The sequence below is a fragment of the Erythrolamprus reginae genome, chromosome 9 (assembly GCF_031021105.1).
Source record: "Erythrolamprus reginae isolate rEryReg1 chromosome 9, rEryReg1.hap1, whole genome shotgun sequence".
Classification (NCBI taxonomy): domain Eukaryota; kingdom Metazoa; phylum Chordata; class Lepidosauria; order Squamata; family Dipsadidae; genus Erythrolamprus; species Erythrolamprus reginae.
The window spans coordinates 38,354,969-38,379,265 of record NC_091958.1 but is presented as its reverse complement, the minus strand read 5'-3'; the positions used below and the strand labels follow the sequence as shown (position 1 = coordinate 38,379,265).

Here is a 24,297-nt window from a genome sequence, read left to right as displayed (position 1 = left end):
TCTCTCTTTCTCTCTCTCCCTCTCTTGCTATCTCTTTCTCTCTCTTTCTCCCCAGCTCCTTAAGATCGCCTAGGGACAGGTGGGAGGGGGGCGGATCGCTTTCCAGTTTGAAATGCCAGTGCCGACCCTCCTAATCGAGATTTGGGGGTGGGTCGGGAGGGCGACCCCAGGCTCTAGCCTGGAGGGGGGGTTCTCAGTCGGAGGGGCGGGGAGCCAAGGGACAGGTGGGGAGGGGATTTGGAAGAATCGGAGGAGGGGAGGGGAGGGAAAGGAGGAGCCACCCCGCTGTAGCAGCTTGTAGAAGAGGGGGGCAGCAGCACGCCCAGCCGATCGGGCAGGTGTGTGTGTGTCTGTGAGTTGCGAGGAAGGGGCTGGAGCAGCGGCCGCATCGCCCAACGCTGCCGCCCCGGGAAAAGGTAGAGCCGCGTTAAGACCCCCCAAAGCAGGGCCGAAGCGGCAGCCCAGAAGCCGGCATGCAGAAGCCCATGGAGAAATCCCACAACTTCCGCATCGACGTTCTCCTGGCCGAGGAGCCGGCGCGGCCGGTGCCCAGCGTCTCCCCGGAGAGCTCCTCCGGCAACCCCGGCGCCTGCCTGCGCACCGAGACGCCTTCGCCCTGTGCCCCGCCGGGCTTGGTCCCCCTGCCCGCCGCCGCCTTCGTCCCCAAGCCCGGCTTGCTCAACCTGCCCCCGCCGGCCTCCCTCGGCGGCTTGCCAGCCATCTACCCGCCTCCGCTTTATCCCATCCTGGCTCTGGCCGGCCAGCACGCCACCTTCGCCTACCCCACCAGCCCCAAAGCTCACCTGCTGCAGCCGCCAGGGAAGCTCCAGCCGGGTGGGGCGCTGCAGTTGCCGGAAAACTTGGAAGGCGCTAAGAAGGAAGCTCAGCTTCCGTTCTCACAACTTTTTGCTCTTTGCAAAAAGTTTCGAGACCAGAAGCTGAGCTGCTTTCGTCGCGACACACCTGCTGAGGTGACAGTCTGCTCATGTTCAAGGAGCTGACTGCGGGGCCCCACCTAATTCTTCAATTTTGCCGGGCCCGTCACGGAACTCCCAGTAGTACCGGTCTATCGGCGGCCCTGCCTATAACTGTGATGGCGATCCTATGGCATGCTTGCCACAAGTGGTACGTGAAGCCATATCAGTGGGAACGTGAACTGAGGTTTGGCGTGCATGCACGCACCACCCAGCTGATTTATAGGCCTTCTGCGCCCACTGGGAGTTGGGAAACAGACTCTTTCCAGCCTCCAGAGTGGGTGGGAAAGGCCCTTATTTTTTGCACTCTCCATGCTTCAGAGCCTTTCTAGGAGCCTGGTGAAAACGGCCTTTCCCACTGCCCTGGAGGCCCTCCAGAGGCCAGAAATGGCCCATTTCCCAACTCCTGGAAGCTCCTTGGATGACAAACAAAACAATTTCAAAGGGGAAAAAATTAAATAAGTCCAGTTGCCTTTGAAAAAACAAGCAAAATTAGGACAAACAAACAAAATTAGGTCAATGAATCATCCTTTGGGATGATTCAGTGTCCTAATTTTTCTGGTCTACCTATCCAGGACATTTAATTCTACTTGAGTCCAGTCCAATGTTCCAGCTGTGTATCAAATGTTTGGAATTACCCAGATGTACATTGTCTAGATCAGGGGTTGGCAAAGTTGGCTCTTCTATGACTTGTGGACTTCAACTCACAGAATTCCTGAGCCAATGATGCTAGCTCAGGAATTCTGGGAGTTGAAGTCCACATGTCATAGAAGAACCACTTTGCCTACCCCTGGACTACATGGTATTTTCTACACTGATTTTGGACTTTTATATACTATACAACAGAGAACATGTAATGAGAGCATTGGTAGATCTTGTAGATCATCTCGTCCACCCCCTTGCCTGAGCAGGAGACCCTGCACCATTTCTGACAGATGGCAGTCTAGTCTCTTCTTGAAAGTTTCTAGTGATGGAGCAGCCACAACTTCTGAAGGAAACTTCTGTTCTATCAGTTTCAAGTATCTTCTTCATCCCCATGATATACTTCTAACTTGTTCTTGACTTCAGTGTGTCTGAAATGAACATCTGTGAGTTGAAGACTGCCTGTGTGTTGTTAACATTGCTTGGCCTTGAGTTGGGTGTAAACCAGTCAGGTGTTTCAACCCAAAATTATGGACTTTATCTTTGTTAGGGCTCTGTCCATAACTGTTGGGTTGGCAATATATTGGCTGCAGGTGTTGCGGACTGCCAAAAGAGTTCATAGCTTATTTCTCTGAATCACTCTCTCTGTTTCTGTTAGTCTAAGCCAAGTATAGGCAAAGTTGGCTCTTCTATGACATGTGGACTTCAACTCCCAGAATTCCTAAGGTAGCATGATTGGTTCAGGAATTCTGGGAGTTGAAGTCCACAAGTCATAGACGAGCCAACTTTGCCTACTCTTGGCCTAAGCTACTCACTGTTAATGGTTACTCACTGTTAGGTTTGCTCTGCATTTTCTCTGCAATCTCTCTGTATTGTAGTTATATATTAAAGCTAAATGTGTTTAGGCTTAATATCTTTGTTTAATGATGATGACAAAGGCAACTGGTAAGAAAGACTATGTATTTGATAATATTTGGATTGTTATTCTGACTTACTATGTGTATGACTTTAGACAGTTTATCTGAATATGTTATTTCTCAAAGTAAACTTTAATTCAACTTAGGGTATCTGTGTGGGGCTGAGTAGTTATTCAGAAACTAATCTCAAATCTATACGTTTCTGTGTATGTACAACCTTGGTAAACAAGGTTTACTCTGCTCATACATTAACAATCTCCACCTGGTGCCTTCTTGGTCAAGCATTAACTGGTTAACTGATTCTCTACAGTCTCTCCATTGTTGGATTTGTAAAAGTACAATGGTACCTCTACTTAAGAACTTAATTTGTTCCATGACCAGGTTCTTAAGTAGAAAAGTTTGTAAGTAGAAGAACCTTTTCCCATAGGAATCAATGTAAAAGCAAATAATGCGTGCAAACCCATTAGGAAAGAAATAAAAGCTTGGAATTTGGGTAATCGTATTTCAGGGCCCTGGGCTCAGGCTGCTGCTACTCAATGTCAGGTGGTGGTAAATAAAGCTCTCCTCATCCAGGATTTGATCCTGGAGGAGGAGGCTGACCTGGCATGTGTGACTGAAACCTAGCTGGGCCCAGAGGGAGGAGTTCCTCTCTCTGAAATTTGCCCAGCCAGGTTTCAGGTATGGCATCAGCCTCGACCCCAGGGAAGGGGGGGGAGAAGTGGCTATCATAGCTAGGGAGAGCCTTTGCCTGCATAGATTTTTTGTCCCTGAGATTGCGGGTTGTGAGTCCCTCCTGGTGAAGTTGGACTTAAGGGTTCAGGTGGGCTTGTTGCTCACATACCTGCCTCCCAGCTGTGTGTCAACAGTCCAGGTTGGCAGTGGAGTTCCCCAGACTCATTGTCGTGTGGGACTTCAATTTGCCATCGCTCGGCGGATCCTCTGGGCTAGCACAGGAGTTCATGGCCACCATGATAGCCATAGACCTGACTCAAGTAGTTCAGGGTCTGACTCACGACATGGTATTTCTCTCGGAGCCACTGACTAATGGTCTGAGACTAAGGGGCTTAGATGTGTTGCCTTTGTCATGGTCAGACCGTTTTCTACTGTGGCTTGACTTCTTGGCTCCAATCGTCCTCTGCAGAGAGGCGGAACCGATTAGGTGGTTCCGCCCCAGATGCCTAATGGACCCAGAGGGCTTTCAGAGGGCTCTTAGGGTTATATAAGATGCATTCATCCACAGTTCGGCATTGTCTCTTGCCATGGCCTGGAACAAGGCTGCGATGGAGGTTCTTGACCAGATTGCACCGTTGCGACCTCTCTGTGGCACTCCCTATAAGGAGGCACTTGTGCACCCCCTCCTCAAGAGGCCTTCCCTGGACCCAGCCGTGCTTAATAATTATCATCCAGTCTCCAACCTTCCCTTTATGGGGAAGGTTGTCGAGAAGGTGGTGTTGCTCTAGCTCCAGCGGTCCTTGGAAGAAGCCAATTATCTAGGCCCTCAACAGCCAGGATTCAGGCCCGTCTACAGCATGGAAACTACTTTGATCGCGTTGATGGATGATCTCTGGCGGGCCTGGGACAGGGGTTTATCCTCTGTCCTGGTGCTTCTTGACCTCTCAGCTGCTTTCGATACCATCGACCATGGTATCCTTCTGCACCGGCTGGAGGGGTTGGGAGTGGGGGGCACTGTTCTTCAGTAGTTCTCCTCCTATCTCTCCGGTTGGTCACAGTTGGTGTTAGTGAGGGGTCAGAGGTCGACCTCTAGGTCTCTCCCTTGTGGGGTGCCTCAGGGGTCGGTCCTCTCCCCCCTGCTATTTAATATCTATATGAAACCGCTGGGTGAGATCATCCAGGGACATGGGGTAAGGTATCATCAGTATGCAGATGATACCCAGCTGTACATCTCCACCCCATGTCCAGTCAGCGAAGCAGTGGAAGTGATGTGCCGGTGTCTGGAGGCTGTTGGGGTCTGGATGGGTGTAAACAGGCTAAAACTCAACCCTGTCAGCTATTGCCCATGCACTTTTGGCTTGAGCATTGAGCCATGTCCGACAATATGCAATTCAGTGGAGTTTAGTTTAGTTTAGTTTAGTTTAGTTTAGTTTAGTTTAGTTTAGTTTAGTTTAGTTTAGTTTAGTTTAGTTTAGTTTAGTTTAGTTTAGTGATTAGCCCTTAGGCCATATCAAAGTGCAGAGTTCCAGATACAAATTATTATGAAAATCTGATAAAAACAATTTAAAATAGAATCGGCGAAAACACAACTTAAAATGAAGCAGGAATAAAATAGGATTCAAAATGAAATTGAATTCACTAATTCAGTCTTGAAAAAGTCAGGCCCTATAACTAAAGCAGGAAAAACCAAATGCTTTGGGGTGGAATAAGTGATACCTGGCTCAATAGCAGCACCTGGGAAAGGGATCTAGGAGTCCCAGCGGGCAAATATTTAAGTGTGAGCCAGCAGTGTGCTGCAGCTACCAAAAAAGCCACTCTTAGGCTGTATAAAGAGATAGTATCAAGATCATAAATAATTATAATACCACTTTATAAGTACTAGTGAGGCCCACACCTGGAATACTGTGTCCAGTTCTGGCCACTACAAAAAGAGATGAGTCTCACGAAAGTGTGAAAAACAGTGAAGAGGATAAGAGGTCTGGAGGTTACTATATTTTTCGGAGTATAAAACGCACCTTTTTCTTCCGTAAAAGAGGCTGAAAATTCAGGTCTGTCTTATACTCTGAATGCAGCTTTTTTTGAAATTTCCCCCACCCCCAGCCCTAACTAGGTGCTAACAATCTTCCCAACTGTTATCTTGCAGGTTCTTTCATTGTTTCTCTCTGCGAAGAATATTTTCCAAGCTCTAAGTCTTTGCAGAATTTTTTCATTACTGTAACTTGCTCCAATAAAGTTTCTTTCCAGCTCTAACCAGGTGCTAACTATGTCCCAGCTCTTATTGGCTTGCACGCTCTTTCACTGTTACTCTCTGTGAATAATGTTTTCCAAACCCTGTCTTTGTAGGGGGTTTTTATGGTTCTACTTGCTCCGAATGTTTCTTTCCATCCCTAACCAGGTGCTGACGGGCGGCATACCTGGGATATAACTGGCGCGAGGCTCTCAGGAAACGAAGTCTTCCGTTCCTCGCTGTTGGTCACTCTGAGCCAGGCCAAGCACATTGCCAATGGGTGCCCGGGCGCATGAGGCATCAATGTTCCAAAAGGAGAACTTGCACAAATGGGATGGAATGTGCCGATCTCAGCCTGGCTCCCCATTGGCCGAGACGCAGCTAAGAGAAAGAGAAAGTTCCGTCAACAGAGTACCCAGCCTGGCAACCAGGTTGGCACACGGAAGGGAGCTGGCCTGCTGGCAATGGCACAAGTGCAGAGCCAGAAGAAAGACTTTTAATATATATATATACAGTGGTACCTCTACTTACGAACTTAATTCATTCCATGACCAGGTTCTTAAGTAGAAAGGTTTCTAAGAAGAAGCAATTTTTCCCATAGGAGTCCATGTAAAAGCAAATAATGTGTGCAAACCTATCAGGAAAGAAATAAAAGCTCGGAATTTGGATGGGAGGAGGAGGAGGAAGAAGAGGAGGAAGACAGAAGGGAGCATTTATTTTCTCTGAGCGCTGGCAGAGGTTTATTCCCTTTCCAAGCACACTGAGAAAGGAAAATGCTTCATTCGCTCTGGACTGCCAAAGCCTCCTTAAGTGCCACCGAAAGGCTCCTCTGGCAGCCCAGAAAAACCCGAGATGGCTGGGATTAAAGGGCGAATGGCAGGAAACTGGCCGGGCCTTGGTGCTGCTTTCAAATTTCCTGGGAAATTTTTCCGGGCTCAGGTTCTTAAGTAGAAAATGGTTCTTAAGTAGAGGCAAAAAAAAATCTTGGAACACCCGATTCTTATCTAGAAAAGTTCTTAAGTAGAGGCGTTCTTAAGTAGAGGTACCACTGTATATATATTTTATTAAACACATGTAAACACACAACATTCAACAACAACAACACAAAATACACAGAGATATTATAGACCCCTATATACTATAAGCTTTCATCAAACTTTATATTATCCATAAGTAAACATACAATATTCCTATCTGTGTACTTGGTTTTTACGTACGAGGGTTATCCGGGAAAGAAGGTTACAAGGATCTCGTGGGGAATGTTTGCGGGGGAAGTTGGTATTACTATTACAGTTCTCTGGGATAGTCCCCAACCTTGGCAATGTTAAGACTTGGGAACTACAACTCCCAGAATTCCCCAGACAGCAGAATTCTGGGAGTTGAAGTCCCCAAGCCTTACTGTTGCCAAGGCTGGAGATCCCTGCTTTGGGGTATTCTGTAGTAGTCTCTTTCTTCTAGAACAGGCTAATAGAGAAAGTAGAGCTGAACTAGAGTCCAAAAGAAGAGGAGTATGGAGAAGAAAGAGAGAAAGAAAGAGAAGTAAGAAAGAGACAGGAAAGAGCAGGAAGGCGCAAAAGGCAGAGAATAATAATAAGAGAATAATAATAATTTTATTTATTTATTTATTTATTTATTTTTTTATTTATTTATTGATTTGATTTGATTTGATTTGATTTGATTTGATTTGTATGCAGCCCCTCTCTGTAGACTCAGGGTGGCTAACAGCAATAATAAAAACAGCATGTAAATCCAATACTAAAACAACTAAAAAACCCTTATTGTAAAACTAATCATACATACAAACAAACATACCATGCATAAATTGTAAAGGCCTAGGGGGAAAGAGTATCTCAGTTCCCCCATGCTTGACGGCAGAGGTAGGTTTTAAGGAGCTTACGAAAGGCGAGGAGGGTGGGGGCAATTCTAATCTCTGGGGGGGAGTTGGTTCCAGAGGGCCGGGGCTGCCACAGAGAAGGCTCTTCCCTTGGGCCCCGACAAACGACATTGTTTAGTTGACGGGACCCGGAGAAGGCCCACTCTGTGGGACCTAACTGGTTGCTGGGATTCGTGCAGCAGAAGGCGGTCCCTGAGATAATCTGGTCCGGTGCCATGGAGGGCTTTATATTATTATTATTATTATTATTATTATTATTATTTATTGGGATCGGCAAACATAATTCGCCGCTACATCACGCAGTTCGACTGATGATGAAATACGAATTCCAGCATAGTGATCTCGTTTGCTGTGTTGTATTGACATAATAATAATGATAACGATAACGATAATGATAATTTATTAGATTTGTATGCCGCCCCTCTCCAAAGACTCAGAGAAACAAGAAACACCAAAAGGCTTTATAAACAATAATGGCAGAAGGAGTTAAAATAACACCGATAAATATAAATGGGCTGAACAACCCAAAGAAAAGATCACAAACATATTCCAAATGGAAGAAACTTGATTCCAATGTGATTTGCTTGCAAGAGATCCATATAAAAAAAGAGGACCAAAAATTACTTGATATACAAGGGTTATCCGGAAAGGAAGATTACAAGGCACGTAGCTCTCAAGGGGAATGTTCACGGGGGAAGTTGGTATATGACTATCGTGTAGCGGGAAGCCAGCGGAAGAGAACGAGCAGTGCCAGGGGTCAGTAGGTCATCAACTGACATTGTGGGGAAAATTAGAGATGAGTGTCTTCAAGGCAAAGGAAGCCTTTGGAGCATGGGGAGGGAGAAAAACGAGCCTACTGGGCCCAACAGAAGTTGGGAAACAGGCCGTTTCCATCCTCCAAAGCAGAGGTCCCCAACCGCCGGTCCGCGGACCGGGACCGGGCCGTTGGGGTTTTTCAGCCGGTCTGCGGCGCCGCTGACAGCTAGCTTTGGCTGCCGGGGGGCGGGGAGGATTAAATCCTCCCCCCCTCCAGGAGCAGCAAAAGCCTAAGCGGCGGGGTGCATTTCGGCAATGCTTTCCCTCCGCGGTGGGGGGTGCAGGGCAGGCGCAGGCAGCCCCAGGAGACGCCGCCGCTATCCGGGCGCGGCGAAAGCGAGTCGGTCGAAAGGCTGCCCGGGTCGCGCCTGCGGTCGTCCTCGCGCTCCCATCGCGCAACAAGTGCGGGCTTGTTGTGGCTGCCGCGCGCCGCTTTGCCTCCCTCTGCTGCGAGCCTTCGGGGCTCCGGGGCGGTGCGGCTGGCGGGAGGGCAGCTTCCAGCGGGACGTTGATGGGTCTTGGAAAGCTTTCTCGTGGCGGTGGCTCTGGCGCGGCTGCAGAGCGTTGGTGGGAGCGGGAACTCCGTCGGATCGCCCGAACTCCAAAGCCTCAGCGAGGTTTGGCTGCCGGGGGGGCGGGGAGGATTAAATCCTCCCCCCCTCCAGGAGCAGCAAAAGCCTAAGCGGCGGGGTGCGCCCTTTGCATTTCGGCATTGGCGCTCTCTCCTCCAGGAGCAGCAAAAGCCTCAGCGACTGATCGCGTCGTTTGCCTTTCTGCTCCATCGCTGAGGCTTTTGCTGCTCGTGGAGGGGAGAGCGCCAATGCCGAAATGCAAAGGGCGCACCCCGCCGCTTAGGCTTTTGCTGCTCGTGGAGGGGGGGTTGGCGGTGCCGATACCAAATGCTTTCCCTCCGCGGTGGGGGGTGCAGGGCAGGCGCAGGCAGCCCCAGGAGACAAAGAGTGAATGAGAGAAAGGAAAGAGAGAGAAAGGGAGGGAGAGAAAGGAGTGAGAGATAGAAAGGATAGAGAGTAAGAGGGAATGAGAGAAAGGAAAGAGAGAGAAAGGGAGAGAGAGAAGGAAAGAGTGAGAGATAGAAAGGATAGAAAGAGGGAATGAGAGAAAGGAAAGAGAGAGAAAGGGAGGGAGAGAAGGAAAGAGTGAGAGATAGAAAGGATAGAAAGAGGGAATGAGAGAAAGGAAAGAGAGAAAGGGAGGGAGAGAAGGAAAGAGTGAGAGATAGAAAGGATAGAAAGAGGGAATGAGAGAAAGGAAAGAGAGAGAAAGGGAGAGAGAGAAGGAAAGAGTGAGAGATAGAAAGGATAGAAAGAGGGAATGAGAGAAAGGAAAGAGAGAGAAAGGGAGGGAGAGAAGGAAAGAGTGAGAGATAGAAAGGATAGAAAGAGGGAATGAGAGAAAGGAAAGAGAGAGAAAGGGAGGGAGAGAAGGAAAGAGTGAGAGATAGAAAGGATAGAAAGAGGGAATGAGAGAAAGAGGAAATGAAGGAAATGAACCCCACCCCCATATGACCAAAGCGCCCCCCCCCCCACCGGGCCATGGAAAACTGGTCTAGCTTAATGCCGGTCCCTGGTGCAAAAAAGGTTGGGGACCTCTGCTCCAAAGGACTGCCGGGAGATGAGAGAAGCTGTTTTAGCCCTCCCCAGGCATTGAATTTTGGATGTGGGCACTCATGCATGTGCGATACCGCATGCCCACACTCTTTTGGCACCCGAGGGGGAAAAGGTTCTCCATCTCTGTCCTAGTATATCAACAATTATTCAACCCTGGGAAGTCTGAGGTACAGTACACAAGGTACTGTACACAAACTAAATTGGAGTACTGTATTTTTCCTGCAGTGCCCTCTAGTGGCACAAATGCATATTTCTCTTGTTTAAGAACTGCCTTGAGAAGTACAGCATTAACTTGAATTGTATTTCAGCATTTGCTTGTCTTCAACTAAGAGAACTCGCAATAACTTAAGACTTTACAAAAAGAAATCTCAGAAATCTTTCATTAAGGTCTTTGTGTTATATAGCTTGAACACCATGTTCCTCGTGTGTGTGTGTGTGTGTCTGTGTGTGTGTAACATATTTTTGCTGATAATGAAAAGGGAGAGTATTATAGATCTAATTCAAGCTATTTTGCTCTCATTAGCTAGCACTTGTTTGTTTGTTTGTTTGTTTATCTAGTTATTTATTTATTTACACTTATTTACTCTATTATTTACTCTACACTTGTGGGAGGTGTCCAAATGCAAGAGGGCAGAGGCAATTCAGCCAACAAAATTCCACTTATTTTTCTGCGCCTTATTGTACCAAAAGAATAGGGCTTGAACTGCCTCCTTCTGGCTGCCATTGTGTTTTCTGATGTCCTTTCTACGCTTGCCTCTCTGTGTGAATTCACTCAAGTGTGTAAATCTTGCCCTGCTTTTAATCCCTGCCAACTGTGATTGATGCACAAATCATTGTTAGTTTGACAGACAAGTTGGACCTTTCAGGTGTTACTTGGATATACTGAATGTTTTATTATTCTCCAGTGCTGAATTTTTCTTTATGTTTGATATTTGACAGATAGGGGTCTAGGGGTCTATTGAAGGCTAATTTGGGAAGGACAATGGTAGGGAGGGCCCTTAACAACCTTTCTCTGGACCTTTCCCACTTCAAGTAAATATGACACTGTGGGGACTTGGAGGAGTCGTAGGGTTGTTCGGTTTTTTTTGGTATGCCCTGCAAACTGCTAAATCTCCATGTAGAATCCATGGAGTACAAATATTCTAAATAAATAGTGTGGAATTACAGTGGTACCTCTACCTACAAACGCCTCTACTTACGAACCTTTCTAGATAAGAACTGGGTGGTCAAGGTTTTTTTGCCTCTTCTCAAGAACCATTTTCCATTCACAAACCCAACCCTTCGAAACTGTAACCAGAAAAGGCAGGGAGAAGCCTCCGTGGGGCCTCTCTATGAATCTCCTGGGAGGAAACAGAGCAGGAAAAGGCGGGGAGAAGCCTCCGTGGTGCCTCTCTATGAATCTCTTGGGAGGAAACAGGGCCGGAAAAGGTGGGGAGAAGCCTCCGTGGGGCCTCTCTATGAATCTCCTGGGAGGAAACAGGGCCGGAAAGGCGTAGAGAAGCCTCTGTGGTGCCTCTCTATGAATCTCTTGGGAGGAAACAGGGCCGGAAAAAGCAGGGAGAAGCCTCCGTGAGGCCTCTCTAGGAATCTCCTGGGAGGGAAATAGGGCCAGAAAAGGCGGGGAGAAGCCTCTGTGAGGCCTCTCCATGAATCTCCTGGGAGGAAACAGGGCCTCCACCCTCCCTGTGATTTCCCCAATCACATGCATTATTTGCTTTTATATTGATTCCGATGGGGAAAATTGCTTCTTCTTACAAACTTTTCTACTTAAGAACATGGTCACGGAATGAATTAAGTTGTTAAGTAGAGATACCACTGTATATATAATAAGGTTAAAATCCCAGTAAAGGTGTGGCTACCTGATGAAGGCAAATAAGCCCAAAATAGATCTATAGTAGTCTCCCTTCCTTTTCATTATCAGCAAAATATGTTACACTTATAGATAGGTGTGGGCTAATACCCAGATGGGAGGGAATGTAGTGGGGTAGCGAAAATGGAGCTCCACCCCAGAGCACCCAATTTGCACTGAAAGATGTTGAAAGAAGATGCAGGGCATCCTGCATAAGCTGCATCCACAGTGTGGTAGTAAAATTTTTGGTAGCCCTTCACTGCTTATAGATTATAGTTGTCGGCTATAAAAAGCTTATCTGCCTTGGAATATGGCCCCTGGTGATACCGAGAGACAAAAAGGAACCTCTGATGCTTCTTCAATATACCAGGCGACTTGACAAAATATCACACATAACCCTTCCCTGGTACAAGCTGATACAGGAGATGATCCTGTAGTCTAATGTAGTGTTTCCCAACCTTTTTTGAGCCGCGGCACATTATTCACATTTTCAAAATCCTGGGGAACATTGAGCGGGGGGAGGGGGCTAAAAAAAAGTTTGGACAAAAAAAAATCTCTCTTCTTCTCTTTCACTCTATTTCTCTGTCCCTCCCTCTTTCTCCTCTTCCTTCTCTTTCTTTCTCTCTCTCCATCCCTTTCTTTCTCTCTTCCTTCCTTCCTCTTTTTTGCTCTTTCTCTCTCCCTCCTTCCCCCCTCTCTTTCTCTCTCTCTCTTGCTTGCTTTCTTTCTCTCTCTTTCTCTGTCTCTCTCTTTATCTCTCTCTTGCTATCTCTTTCTTTCTCTCTGTCTCTCTTGCTAGATCTCTCTTTCTAAGGAGACTTATTGCTGCCCCCACCAGGGAACTCCAGCTGGGTGGGGCGCTGCTGGTGCCTCCGACCTGGAGCTCCTGCTTGCAGCCGCCGCCCCCGGCTACTGTCCGATGCCGCTGCTGCCGGCGCTCTCCAGCTGGGCCCCAAAGCTCATCTGCCGCGAAGAAGGAAGGAGCAAAGAATGAAGCTCAGCTTCCGGTCTCGGAAGCTGAGCTTCGCGGCACACCTGACCATGTCTCGCGGCACACTAGTGTGCCGCGGCACACTGGTTGAAAAACACTGGTCTAATGGTTAAGGTCTCTCCTTACAAGACAGAGGCCCAGGTTCAAATCCCAGTAAGGGTGTGGCTACCTGATGATGGCAAATAAGTCCGAAAAAGATCTATAGTAGTCTTGCTTTCTTTTCATTATCAGCAAAATATGTGTTTATATATATTTGAAGATTTTCACAGGTACAGGTATATAGGCCTTGGCATATTCAGGTTTCTTCCCGTGTAGGTTTCAGAGATTCCTGGTGACGTTTTGATGAGGTCCCACTCATCATCTTCAGGCTGATGCTTTTGGCCTTGTGCTAGAGGACCTTGTCGAAACATCACCAGGAGTCTCTGAAACTTACAGGGGAAGAAACCCGAATATGCCAACATCATCATTCAGAACCATAAAGCCTACAAACTTCAAACTTGCCACCTATGTTTCTCTTGGCTTTGCCAGCAGGTTGGGAGTTTAGACATTCTACTCCATGCTAAGGACTTCAGTTGAATACCTGAAGCACAGGTATATAATACTTGAAGCACTGACCCCTCGCATCCTGGATATAACTCCTACCTTCAAAACGTCGCTACAGAGCACTGCACACCAAGACAACTAGACACAAGAACATTTTTTCCCCGAATGCCATCACTCTACTAAACAAATAATTCCCTCAACACTGTCAGACTTTTTACTAAATCTGCACTTCTATTCTACTAGTTTTTCTCATCATTCCTATCACCCATTTCCTCCCACTTGGGACTGTATGACTGTAACTTGTTGCTTGTATCCTAAGATTTTTATTAATATTGATTGTTTCTTCATTGCTTATTTGACCCCTACGACAATCATTAAGTGTTGTACCACATGATTCTTGACAAATGTATCTTTTTCTTTTATGTACGCTGAGAGCATATGCACAAAGACAAATTCCTTGTGTGTCCAATCACACTTGGTCAATAAAATTCAATTCTATTCTATTCTATTCTATTCTATTCTATTCAACTACCAGCAAGAGATAATTGGCAATCTTGTTTGGTTTTAGCTTGTAAATCAAATACATTCCTAACCTACCTCTAGATTCCTAGAAATAAAGCTATATTGGACCTAATTCTTACTAACAGAGAAAAAGAGTAGAAGTAGCTGGAACCTTGAGTGGAAGTGACCATGACATAAATATAATGCAAACACAAGCAATAGAAAATAATACAACCAATGTCTTAAACTTTAACAGAGCTGATTTTAACGAACTCAGAGAGAGCCTAGGAAAGATTCCATAGATAAAAATCTTAAAGGGGAAAACAACTCAAGAAGCAAAATATCAAAATATCAGCAGATAGCCAGAACCTGCAAAAATGAAGTCAGAAAAGCAAAGGCTCAGAATGAACAAAGACTTGCAACAAAAGTCAATTTTTTTAAAAAAGTTTCAACATGTTCATAACAAGGCAAAAGTCAAGGAAACAGTTGGTCCACCAAAGAGAAAAGATGGTAAGGAAGCAGTGATGGTCTCCTACGGGTTCAGTCAGATACACAGTACTGGTAGAAAAATTTTGATCCCCCCCCCTTTTTTTCCCCTTCTGTGTTCTGTGGATTTTATTTATTTATTTATTTATTCGATTTTTATGCCGCCCTTCTCCTTAGACTCAGGGCGGCTCACAACATGTTAGCAATAGCACTTTGTAACAGAGCTAGGCTATTGCCCCCACAATCCGGGTCCTCATTTTACCCACCTCGGAAGGATGGAAGGCTGAGTCAACCTTGAGCCGGTGATAAGATTTGAACCGCTGACTTTCAGATCTACAGCCAGCTTCAGTGGCCTGCAGTACAGTACTCTACCTGCTGCGCCACCCCGGCTCTTTTTTCCTATTGCAGTAAATGAGGTTGAATGTGTATAATGTTAGAAGAGTTGTGCGTGCGTGTGTGTACATACACATACAGTTTATATAGTAGATAATGTATATTTTTGTGTGCCTATATGTAATATGTATGTACACATATGGCATATATCCATAGAATTAAATAGTATATTTTGGATGTTCAGTAATAGTAAATAGGGAAATTGCATCTCTTTGAGGCGAGGAGAGACCAGGCACCCTAATCCAAATCCTTGACATGAGTGACATCAAGTTGGCCACCTTTAAGCCAGTCACATGACTTCAATCACATGATCATCAATCCATTCCTACCTGGTCACGTGGCCAGCAAGCCACACCCACAAAATAAGCCACGGCTACAGTGTGGTAGTAAAAAAATTTGCAGCCCTTCACTGCAAGGAAGTAACAGGCAGCAGGGAGAAAGCTGAGCTGGTTATATAAGTCTTAAGTGCTATTGCTGTTCCCTGGGTTTAAGAATTTTATACAGTCTCGTCTATCAACAAGAGCTTGAGGTTTATCTGTAATAATAATACTGTAATATAATAATAATAATAATAATAATAATAATAATTATTATTATTATTATTATTACTATTTATTAGATTTGTATGCTGCCCCTCTCCGAGGCCTCAGAGTGGCTAACAACAACAATAACAATACAATACTAATGTTAAAAGACAAAGTTAAGAAACCCACTATCATTAAAAAACAGGCAAGCTACACAATCGCACCATACTCAAGTCCTACTATTCAGAAGGGCAGGCATCAATCCCCCTCTTCTAATATGATCTAATAGGGATTATATTCCAAGTATCCCCAGTTATCAAAGATAGGAACTACCATAGAAACATAGAAGATTAACGGCAGAAAAAGACCTCCTGGTCCATCTAGTCTGCCCTTACACTATTTCCTGTATTTTATCTTAGGATGGATCTATGTTTATCCCAGGCATGTTTAAATTCAGTGACTGTGGATTTACCTACCATGTCTACTGCAATGTTGTTCCAAGCATCTACTACTCTTTCAGTAAAATAATATTTTCTCACGTTGCTACTGATCTTTCCCACAACTAACCATAGCTTTATATAGTTTATAGTTTAGTTGTTATATTTGACTTCTTTTTATTGCCTTTGTAATTTTTATACTGTTGTAAGCCGCCCTGAGTCCTTCGGGATTGGGCAGCATGGAAGTTGAATGAATGAATGAATGAATGAATGAATGAATAAATAAACAAACAAACAAACAAACAAATAAATAAACAAACAAATAAATACATACATATATAAATACATAAATAAACAAACAAACAAACAAACAAACAAACTCTTTTTTGCATCAGTCTTCATGAAAAAAAAAAGAAACTATAGTCCAATTTACCAAAGTAATCCCTGTAAAAGACAAACTAGAATTAAAAACTGAAATAAGCAAAATGGTTAGAGAACATCTATCTGACCTTGATGAATATAGATCACCAGGGCATGACAGATTACATCCCAGAATTTTGAAGGAGCTGGCAGATGTTGAAAACGCTAGTTCAGGAACACTTTGGTGTCATATATGCAGTGCTCCAGATGACCATGAGATGGCAGCAAAAGACTAGGGTTTTCTGAATCTCTTTGCCTAGGGTGCTGTCTATTGGTTATCCAGAGCTCTGCAGCCCTTATATGATAATGTACCTCTGAAGGAGAACAAGAAATAATGGATGGAAGCCTAACAAAGAGAGATACAAGACCTAGAATTAAGGACAAATTTCCTGATAATGAGAACAATCCATCAGCGAAACAGCTTGCCTCCAGAAGATGTGAGTACTCTATCACTGGAGCTTTTCAATAGTAGACTGGATAAGCATTTGTCTGAAATGCTATAGACCAGTGATGGCGAACCTTTTTTGGCTCGGGTACCAAAAGGGTATGTGCACATGAGGGGCGGGCCACCATTCCCGGTGTTACCGGAATCGGCCGGGAGAGTGCACACGCGTGCACCCAGCGTGAGATTCAGCTTCTGCGCATGCACAGAAGCCAAATCTCATACGAGGAAGTGTGTGTGCAAGATTTCAAGTTTCAAGTTTTATTGGATTTATATGCCGCCCCTCTCCGAAAACTAACAACAATCATAAACAATGTACAATAAAATCCAATACTAAAAGCAAATTTAAAACCCCTTAATATATAAAAACCAAACATACAGTACATACAAGCATACCATATATACAGTTGTGACGGCCTAGGGGGAGAAAAAGTCTTAATTCCCCCATGCCTGGCGGCAGAGGTGGATTTTAAGTAGCTTACGAAAGGCAAGGAGGGTGGGGGCAATTCTGATCTCTGGGGGGAGTTGGTTCCAGAGGGTCGGGGCCGCCACAGAGAAGGCTCTTCCCCTGGGTCCTGCCAAGTGGCATTGTTTAGTTGACGGGACCCGGAGAAGACCCACTCTGTGGGACCTAACTGGCCGCTGGGATTCGTGCGGCAGAAGGCAGTCCCTGAGATAATCTGGTCTGGTGCCATGAAGGGCTTTATAGGTCATAACCAACACTTTGAATTGTGACCAGAAACTGATCGGCAACCAATGCAGACTGCGGAGTGTTGGTGTGACATGGGCATATTTAGGGAAGCCCATGATTGCTCTCGCAGCTGCATTCTGCACGATCTGAAGTTTCCGAACACTCTTCAAAGGTAGCCCCATGTAGAGAGCGTTACAGTAGTCGAGCCTCGAGGTGATGAGGGCATGAGTGACTGTGAGCAATGACTCCCGGTCCAGATAGGGTCACAACTGATGCACCAGGCGAACCTGGGCGAACGCCCCCCTCGCCACAGCTGAAAGATGTTTCTCTAATGTGAGCTGTGGATCGAGGAGGACGCCCAAGTTGTGAACCCTCTCTGAGGGGGTCAATGATTCTCCCCCCAGGGTGATGGACGGACAGATGGAATTGTCCTTGGGAGGCAAGACCCACAGCCACTCTGTCTTGTTTTTCCGCTTCTGTGCATGCGCAGAAGCAAAAATACCCGGAAATAGGACAAAATAAGGTAAGTGACCATTGCCACTCCCCCTGCCGCTCGTTCTGCTGCTTGCCTCACTGCTCGCTACTGCTTTCTCCGCTCGCCCCGCTGCACCGCGAGTGGCCCACCCACCACCCACCCTGCCACCCTGCCTGTTCCTTACCTTGCTCCGGCACGTGACCTACTGCAGGGGTGCCGAGAAGTTGGGCTAAAGCATGGGGAGCAGGCCGGATGGCCCTGAGCTCCAACCATGTGGCCTCTCTGTGCTCTCCCGCACCGCAGGCATCTCTCTCCTGCAGCACGGCAGAGCAGAGAACAGGGCATGCGGCCGGAACTTGGGCAGGTTCCTTTTGCCGCTGGCCCCAGCTGCTGCTCAAGATGCCGCAGCGAGACTCGGCTGCTGCACATGTGCATGTGAAATCTTATGCGTGACGTCCTTCCGGCAGCAAAAATGCGCGGAAGCAAAACAAACAGTAATTTTTTACTGGAATTGCACTGGTTGCACATGCATGACCTGTGCACACCTGGCGGCAATGGAGCAAAGCTACATGCTCCATTGCCGGCACCGGAATGGCGTTCCCACCATTCCGGGCCATAGCCCATCCCTGGCGCACATGTGATATAGTGCATATGCGTGTACACAGCCACAACACAATGCCCTCCTCCTGCATGCACACAACCTCTGTGCTGACCCTCCTTCCATGTATGTGCACAGGCCTCATTGAAGCCTCTAGACTTCCCGAAGGTCTGTTACGCTGTATTTCACTCTCCCAAGGGTTCGGAAAAGCCTCCTGTAGCCTGGGGAGGGTGAAAAACGGCACAAAAGGCCTACTAGAAATTTGCAAATGAATTTCCAGTTGGGGCGGGGTTTTTTTTGCCAGCCCCAGGCTTCAGGAGGCTTTCCTGATCCCTGGGGAGAGCGAAAGTGGCCAAAAAGAGCCAGGGTGGCGCAGCATGTAGAGTGCTGTACTGCAAGCCACTGAAGCTGGCTGTAGATCTGTAGGTCAGCGGTTCAAATCTCATCACCTGTTCAAGGTTGACTCAGCCTTCCATTCTTCCAAGGTGGGTCAAATGAGGACCCGGATTGTGGGGGGCAATAGGCTGGTTCTGTTCAAAAGTGCTACTGCTATCATGTTGTAAGCCACCCTGAGTCTAAGGAGAAGGGCGGCATAAAAATCAATCAATCAAACAACAAACAAACAAACAAACAAAATGAAGGCCGAAAATCAGCTGGCCAGCACACGCATACACGGCACGCTGGAGCTGATTTAGGGCAATGCCTTGCGTGCCCTCAGATATGGCACACGTGCTGTAGGTTCCCCATCACTGCTATAGACTGTCCTGCTAAATCAGGGGGTTGGACTAGAAGACCTCCAAAGTCCTTTCCAACTACTTATATTGTATTCCTACATTTTCTAACTCAACGATAAAAACAGGCATAATTTTTTTGGACTGTATTCTGCTGGGCTTCAATAGCTGAGAGAAAAATTGGAAAAAAATCAAGCAACAAAGGATAGTGATTTTAAGAACTTTTGATTTTAACAACCTCACCTTACTGCTGAGAGGTTTGTAAGGGGCATCCATAAGCACCCCAGCATGCCTACCGTCCCTGTCCTACCGTCCTATTGTCCTCATTTATCTGTTTATGTTTATGTTTATATGCATACCTGCTATCTTGTATGTTTGACAAACTAAAAAACTAAATAAGTAGACAGATAAATTAATAAATAAATAGATGATTAGATAAATAGATAAATAATAGATAGATAGATAAATAAATAGATAGATAGATACGGTAGACAGTGTTCCCTCTAATTTTTTTGAGGGGTGGGCGGAAAAGTATAGTGTCTGAGCGGCAGTCCCTTCGGGACTGGGCGGCACAGAAATAATAAATAAATAAATAAACAAACAAAAAACCCACGCTGTTTTGCCTCAGAGAATTTCAAAATAAAATACTGTACTGTGTGTCTATAACAGTGAGCTCATAATAGAGCAACTCTATCAATATCAAAATGCCACTTAAATAGTTGAGCTAGTTTCAAACTAGATTTTGATTTTCTTTCTCTCTTCCTTACTCTCATTCTTTTTCTTTCTCTTTTCCTTCCTCTCTTTTTTCTATCTGTTTCTCTCTCTTCCTCTGTCTCTCCTTCCCTCTCACTCTTTCCCTCTCGGCTTCTGGGCAGGTTTGGAAAACTCTGAGTTGATGATGATTTTTAAGTGAGTGATTGCTCACTGCTCAGCTTAGAGGGAACTATGATGGTAGATAGATAAATAAATGAACAAATAAGTATAAACTGACATATGGGGCCTTGCTAATGGCAATCCATCCCACTGAGAGTGTTGGGCTCCCAAACTCAAAATGTTCCTCCTTTAGGACCTAGTTTCCAATTTGGGGGGGCAAACATTCCTCCTAGGATGAAGCTAACACAAGTCATTTTGATGGTGTTTGCTCATAAAACAAAATACACAAAAGTCCTTGCATACTTTCAGCAGAAGGTTAAGAATACTCGTTGGCATGAGTGTCAAAATAAGGGGGTGTTAATGCATATGATTTGGGAATGCCCGATAGTGCAGAAATTTTGGAAAGAAGTGCAAGAGGACACTAATAGGCTGTTAAATATACAATGGACAATTACAAAGGAAATGGTGGCATTAGTTAAAAGCAATGAGATGGGAGAATTTAGAGAAATAAAAGAAGCAGCGATAGAAAGCGCTCAGGCGGTAATAGTTCCAGGCTGGAAGGATGCAACAAAATGGCCAATACAAAATTGGTATCGGTACATGGTGGATCATATTCAGTTTGAGATTATGGATAAGAGGATGAATTCGGCCAATGAAACCGATCTGCGGGAACTGATGGGACGATGGGACAAGGTAAGACGATATGTGGTTGGTAAAATTCGAGACCAAGGTATAAAGAATAAGTTAGAATTACTTTATAATATGTAAAAAGATATATTGTTCTTAGGTTAAAATGGTATATAGAAAATATACCCCCAGGAGGGGTATGAATGTTGTTGTTGTTGTTGTTGTTGTTGTTGTTGTTCTTCTTCTTCTTCTTCTTCTTCTTCTTATTATTATTATTTAGATTTGTATGCCGCCCTTCTTCGAAGACTCCAGGCAGCTAATGTTGTCGGGCACCTTGAACAATGAGCACACTGTTATATGTTGTGTGAATGTTTTATTATTATTATAAAATCAATTTTAAAAAATTATAAAAAATGCATAAAAGTTCTTGACTTTGACCACAATTGAGGCCAAACTTTCTGTTGCTAAGTAAGATATTTAAAGTGAGCTTTCCCCCATTTTGCGACTTTCCTTGCCAGGTTTGTGAAGTGAATCACTGTGGTTGCTAAATGAGTGACAGCGTTGTTAAGTGAATCTGGCTACCCCCTGGACTTTGCCCTGTCAGAAGGGTTGGGGTTACCATGGGATGGCTGCAATGGTCCAGTGAAGGGCTACCAAAATTTTTACTACCACACTGTGGGTGTGGCTTATGCAGGACGCCCTGCATTTTCTTTCAACGTATTTCAATGCAAATTGGGTGCCCTGGGGTGGAGCTACATTTTCGCTACCCCATTGCGTCCCCCCCCCGACATTTCCCAAGGTTCCTTTTTTTTTGTTGGACAGTGGTGATGGTGGTTATATTTTTTACATTTTTTTCTCCAGATCTTTTCTCCTTACAAACATACAGAAATCACATACCTTCACATTTCAATACAGTACAATATAGAATCAATCACCAAATTCTTAATTAAAATTAAAATTCTTAATCGGTACCTATTTTGTTTCAACATACATTATTTATCTTGTGCTACCTCCTTTTCTAATTTTGTCATCTGGATTTCAAAGATTATTTTCTGTTCTCATTCAAGTTCACAATGCTATTAGCTATCAAAATTTCTATTCCATGCCGTAGTGCTTCAATTCATTTCTTATGTACTTACTTATCTCATTCATGTTTTTAAACCCTCATTTTAATAAAACTGCACTTTAAGAGGGGAAAAAAACAAATCTGCTTCTCTTCAAAACAACAGAGTATATTCTTTTTTTCTGTATTATTTTTTAAATGTAAATAATCAATATTTTTTTTAAAAAAAAGATTATGGAAAAGCTGTAATTGGGTCAACAGATAAGATGACACTTTATGACATCTGATAAATTTATATATGAATTTATCTCTTCTTTTTATTTTTTCCTTCCCCCTTTTCTTTCTCTTGAGCCTTTTTTCTTCTATATATGTAATCGTGTATTTTGATTTATAACTGTATACGTACTCTAAATTCATAGACATTTGTACCAATATTCGCATAGTCCTTTTGCTTTATGTATCCCCTCCCCTATTTATCTTCAATAAAGATTATATTTTCTTAAAAAAAATATGGAAATTTACTATTTAAAAAAAAAATTAATATCTGATATACAATGCGGGGTTCTGGCTGGTGAACTGTGGTTTTCCTAGAGGAATACTGTATATGCGACGCATGTACGATGCTACAAAGCACCCAATCTTTGCATTCGGGCCCTCCTTCTGTTGCAAACGGTGTTTTGATTTAAAGCCACAAGGGGTGAAGCTGAACCACGCCCGGCGGCCAACTTAAAGCACCAAGAACGCGCAAGGAAGCTGCGCGTGCGCAGAGGCGCAGCGAGCCCGATGTGCGCGCGCATGCCTTTCCCTCAATTCGGCCGCGCCTGCGCGCCGACGGGTCCTCCTTCTCCTCCCCTCAGTCTTCCTCCTTTCCATTTTGCGGGCGTAACCAACCTTGATGACCTGTCTCCGCCGCCTCCTCCTTTTATGACATTGATGGTCGCGTCAGCCGTCCAATGGGCGCGCGGCAAGCGCCGAAAGAGTGGCCGACTAGCACGGACGGCGGAGGGAAGGAGGCGGGCTCTGCCGCGGGTGGGGTTGTCGTTTTCTGTCCCCTCCCCCCTAGCATGTTCGGGTGAGGCCTTTTGGGGCGCTCGGGGCGGCGTCTCGGGCTCAGTGTGGGCGGCGGCAGCGGCCGGGGATGCGGCGGCGGCAGCGGCTCTTCTTGATGGCGTCGCCGCAGCTGCCGGGCGCGGCCGGCCGGAGGTAGCCGGAGCCGTCGGGCGGGCAAGCGAGCGATGGAGGATCAGGCGGCGCAGGAGGAAGGCGAGGTCGAGATCCAGGAGCTGCACGGGCCCGAGCATTGGTTCAGCCAGTGGGAGCGGCAGTGCCTGGCCGAGGCCGAGCAGGACGACGGTGGCGGCCTAGGCGGCGGCGGGGGCGGCCCCCTGCCGCCCGAACTACAGGACGACGACGAGGCGGCCGCCGCCGCCGCCCCGCAGCCAGAGCCCAAGCAACAGAAGCTCTGGCACCTCTTCCAGAATTCGGCCACCGCCGTGGCGCAGCTCTACAAGGGTGAGCGGAGTCCCCCCCCCCCCGCTTCATGTGTGGGTGCCCTGACACGTGTCGACGCCGGGCGCGAGACACCCCCCTCTTACGGGAGGGGCCGCCTTCCCCCCTTTCCCCTCAGCCCGGATGGGGGGAATCTTGGGAGTGGTCGCCCGAGGCCCGGTTCTTTCCCTCTCAAGATGGCGGGAGGCCTCCGCGCCGCCGGAACCGCCACCGCTTCTCTTTCTTTGCCCCCCATAGCCGGTGAAGAAAGCGGGTGACGGGGGGGGGGACACAATGGATTCGCCCGTCCTCTCTCCCCCACCCCTGTCCCTGAGGGAGAGTGGGCTCGCCGGAGCCCTCGGCCCCTCCCACCAACAAAATGGCGGTTGGGGGGGAGACGTCGAATCCGCGGGGAGGGAAGGGCCTTAAAGGGGGGGGCGCCCCTTTCGCCAATCGAGCCGGGCCTGACTTTGAAAGCCCCCCCTCTTTCTTCAATCTCTCCCACCTCCCCATCGGGCAAATGGAGGATTCCGCACCGCTCTCTTTTTCCTCCCCCCTCGGGGCGGACTTGGACGCTTCCAGATGGCTTCCGCCCTCCCTGGATCTCTTCTCAAACCCGCCCCCCCCCCCGGTTTCTTGCACTTCCGTCCCGGCGGCGGCGGCTGAACAAAATGGCGAAGCTCAACATGGCCGGGCCTTGAGGCGGCGGAGGGGGGGTGTTAGGCAGTGGCGGAGGGTGTTAGGCGGTCACGGCGAGGCTCACTTCTCCCATTTTGCTCTCTCTCTCTTCCCCCCCGCGCAGACCGCGTGTGCCAGCAGCCCGGACTCTCCCTCTGGGTGCCCTTCCAGAACGCGGCCACCGCCGTCACCAACCTCTACAAAGGTGAGCGGGGGACTGGAGGGGGGGGGCACATGGCCTGGGCGGGGCCCTTCGGCGCCGAGGGTTGCCCCAGGAGTCTCCTGAGCCCAAGGTGGGTTGCTAAGGTGGAACGGGGACCTGTGGTCGCCCCCCCCCCCGTGGCTCTGAAAAAAACTACAAGGTGGGATTAAATTCAAGACGGTGGGTGCCTGCCACATGTGCCATAGCTATTTCAACACCGTAAACACAATCAATGTTTGATCATCTATATCAGCTCACGGAAGCATGGGATCTACCAGTACCAGGGTGTCCCTGCGTGTCCATGCGTGATTTCGCTACCTGCCCAGGTGCAGTACCAGAATTGCACTGGACTCCGCTAGCGCTCAGAGCCATGTCAACATTTCATTTTAGCAGCCCACTTCTGTCCTGAGCCTTGCCCAGAGGGGGCCACCCAGGGGTCTTGCAGGGCTGGAAGAAAGGCCAGGGACGCATGGATGGCAAACCAGCTTCAGAAGCTTGGGGCAAGTCTGAGGGCA

General features: G+C 46.7%; 1 protein-coding gene across 1 annotated transcript in view; it reads left to right on the top strand.

Annotated features, from left to right (window-relative positions):
- Positions 1 to 22,423: 22,423 nt before the first annotated feature.
- Positions 22,424 to 24,297, top strand: part of HAPSTR1 (HUWE1 associated protein modifying stress responses) — a 50,794-nt gene continuing 48,920 nt past the window's right edge. Inside the window, exons 1-2 of the mRNA XM_070760839.1 lie at positions 22,424 to 22,926; positions 23,705 to 23,785. Of these exons, the coding sequence (XP_070616940.1) occupies positions 22,650 to 22,926; positions 23,705 to 23,785 (358 nt within the window). The 5' untranslated portion in view covers positions 22,424 to 22,649. The remainder of the gene's footprint in view (positions 22,927 to 23,704; positions 23,786 to 24,297) is intronic.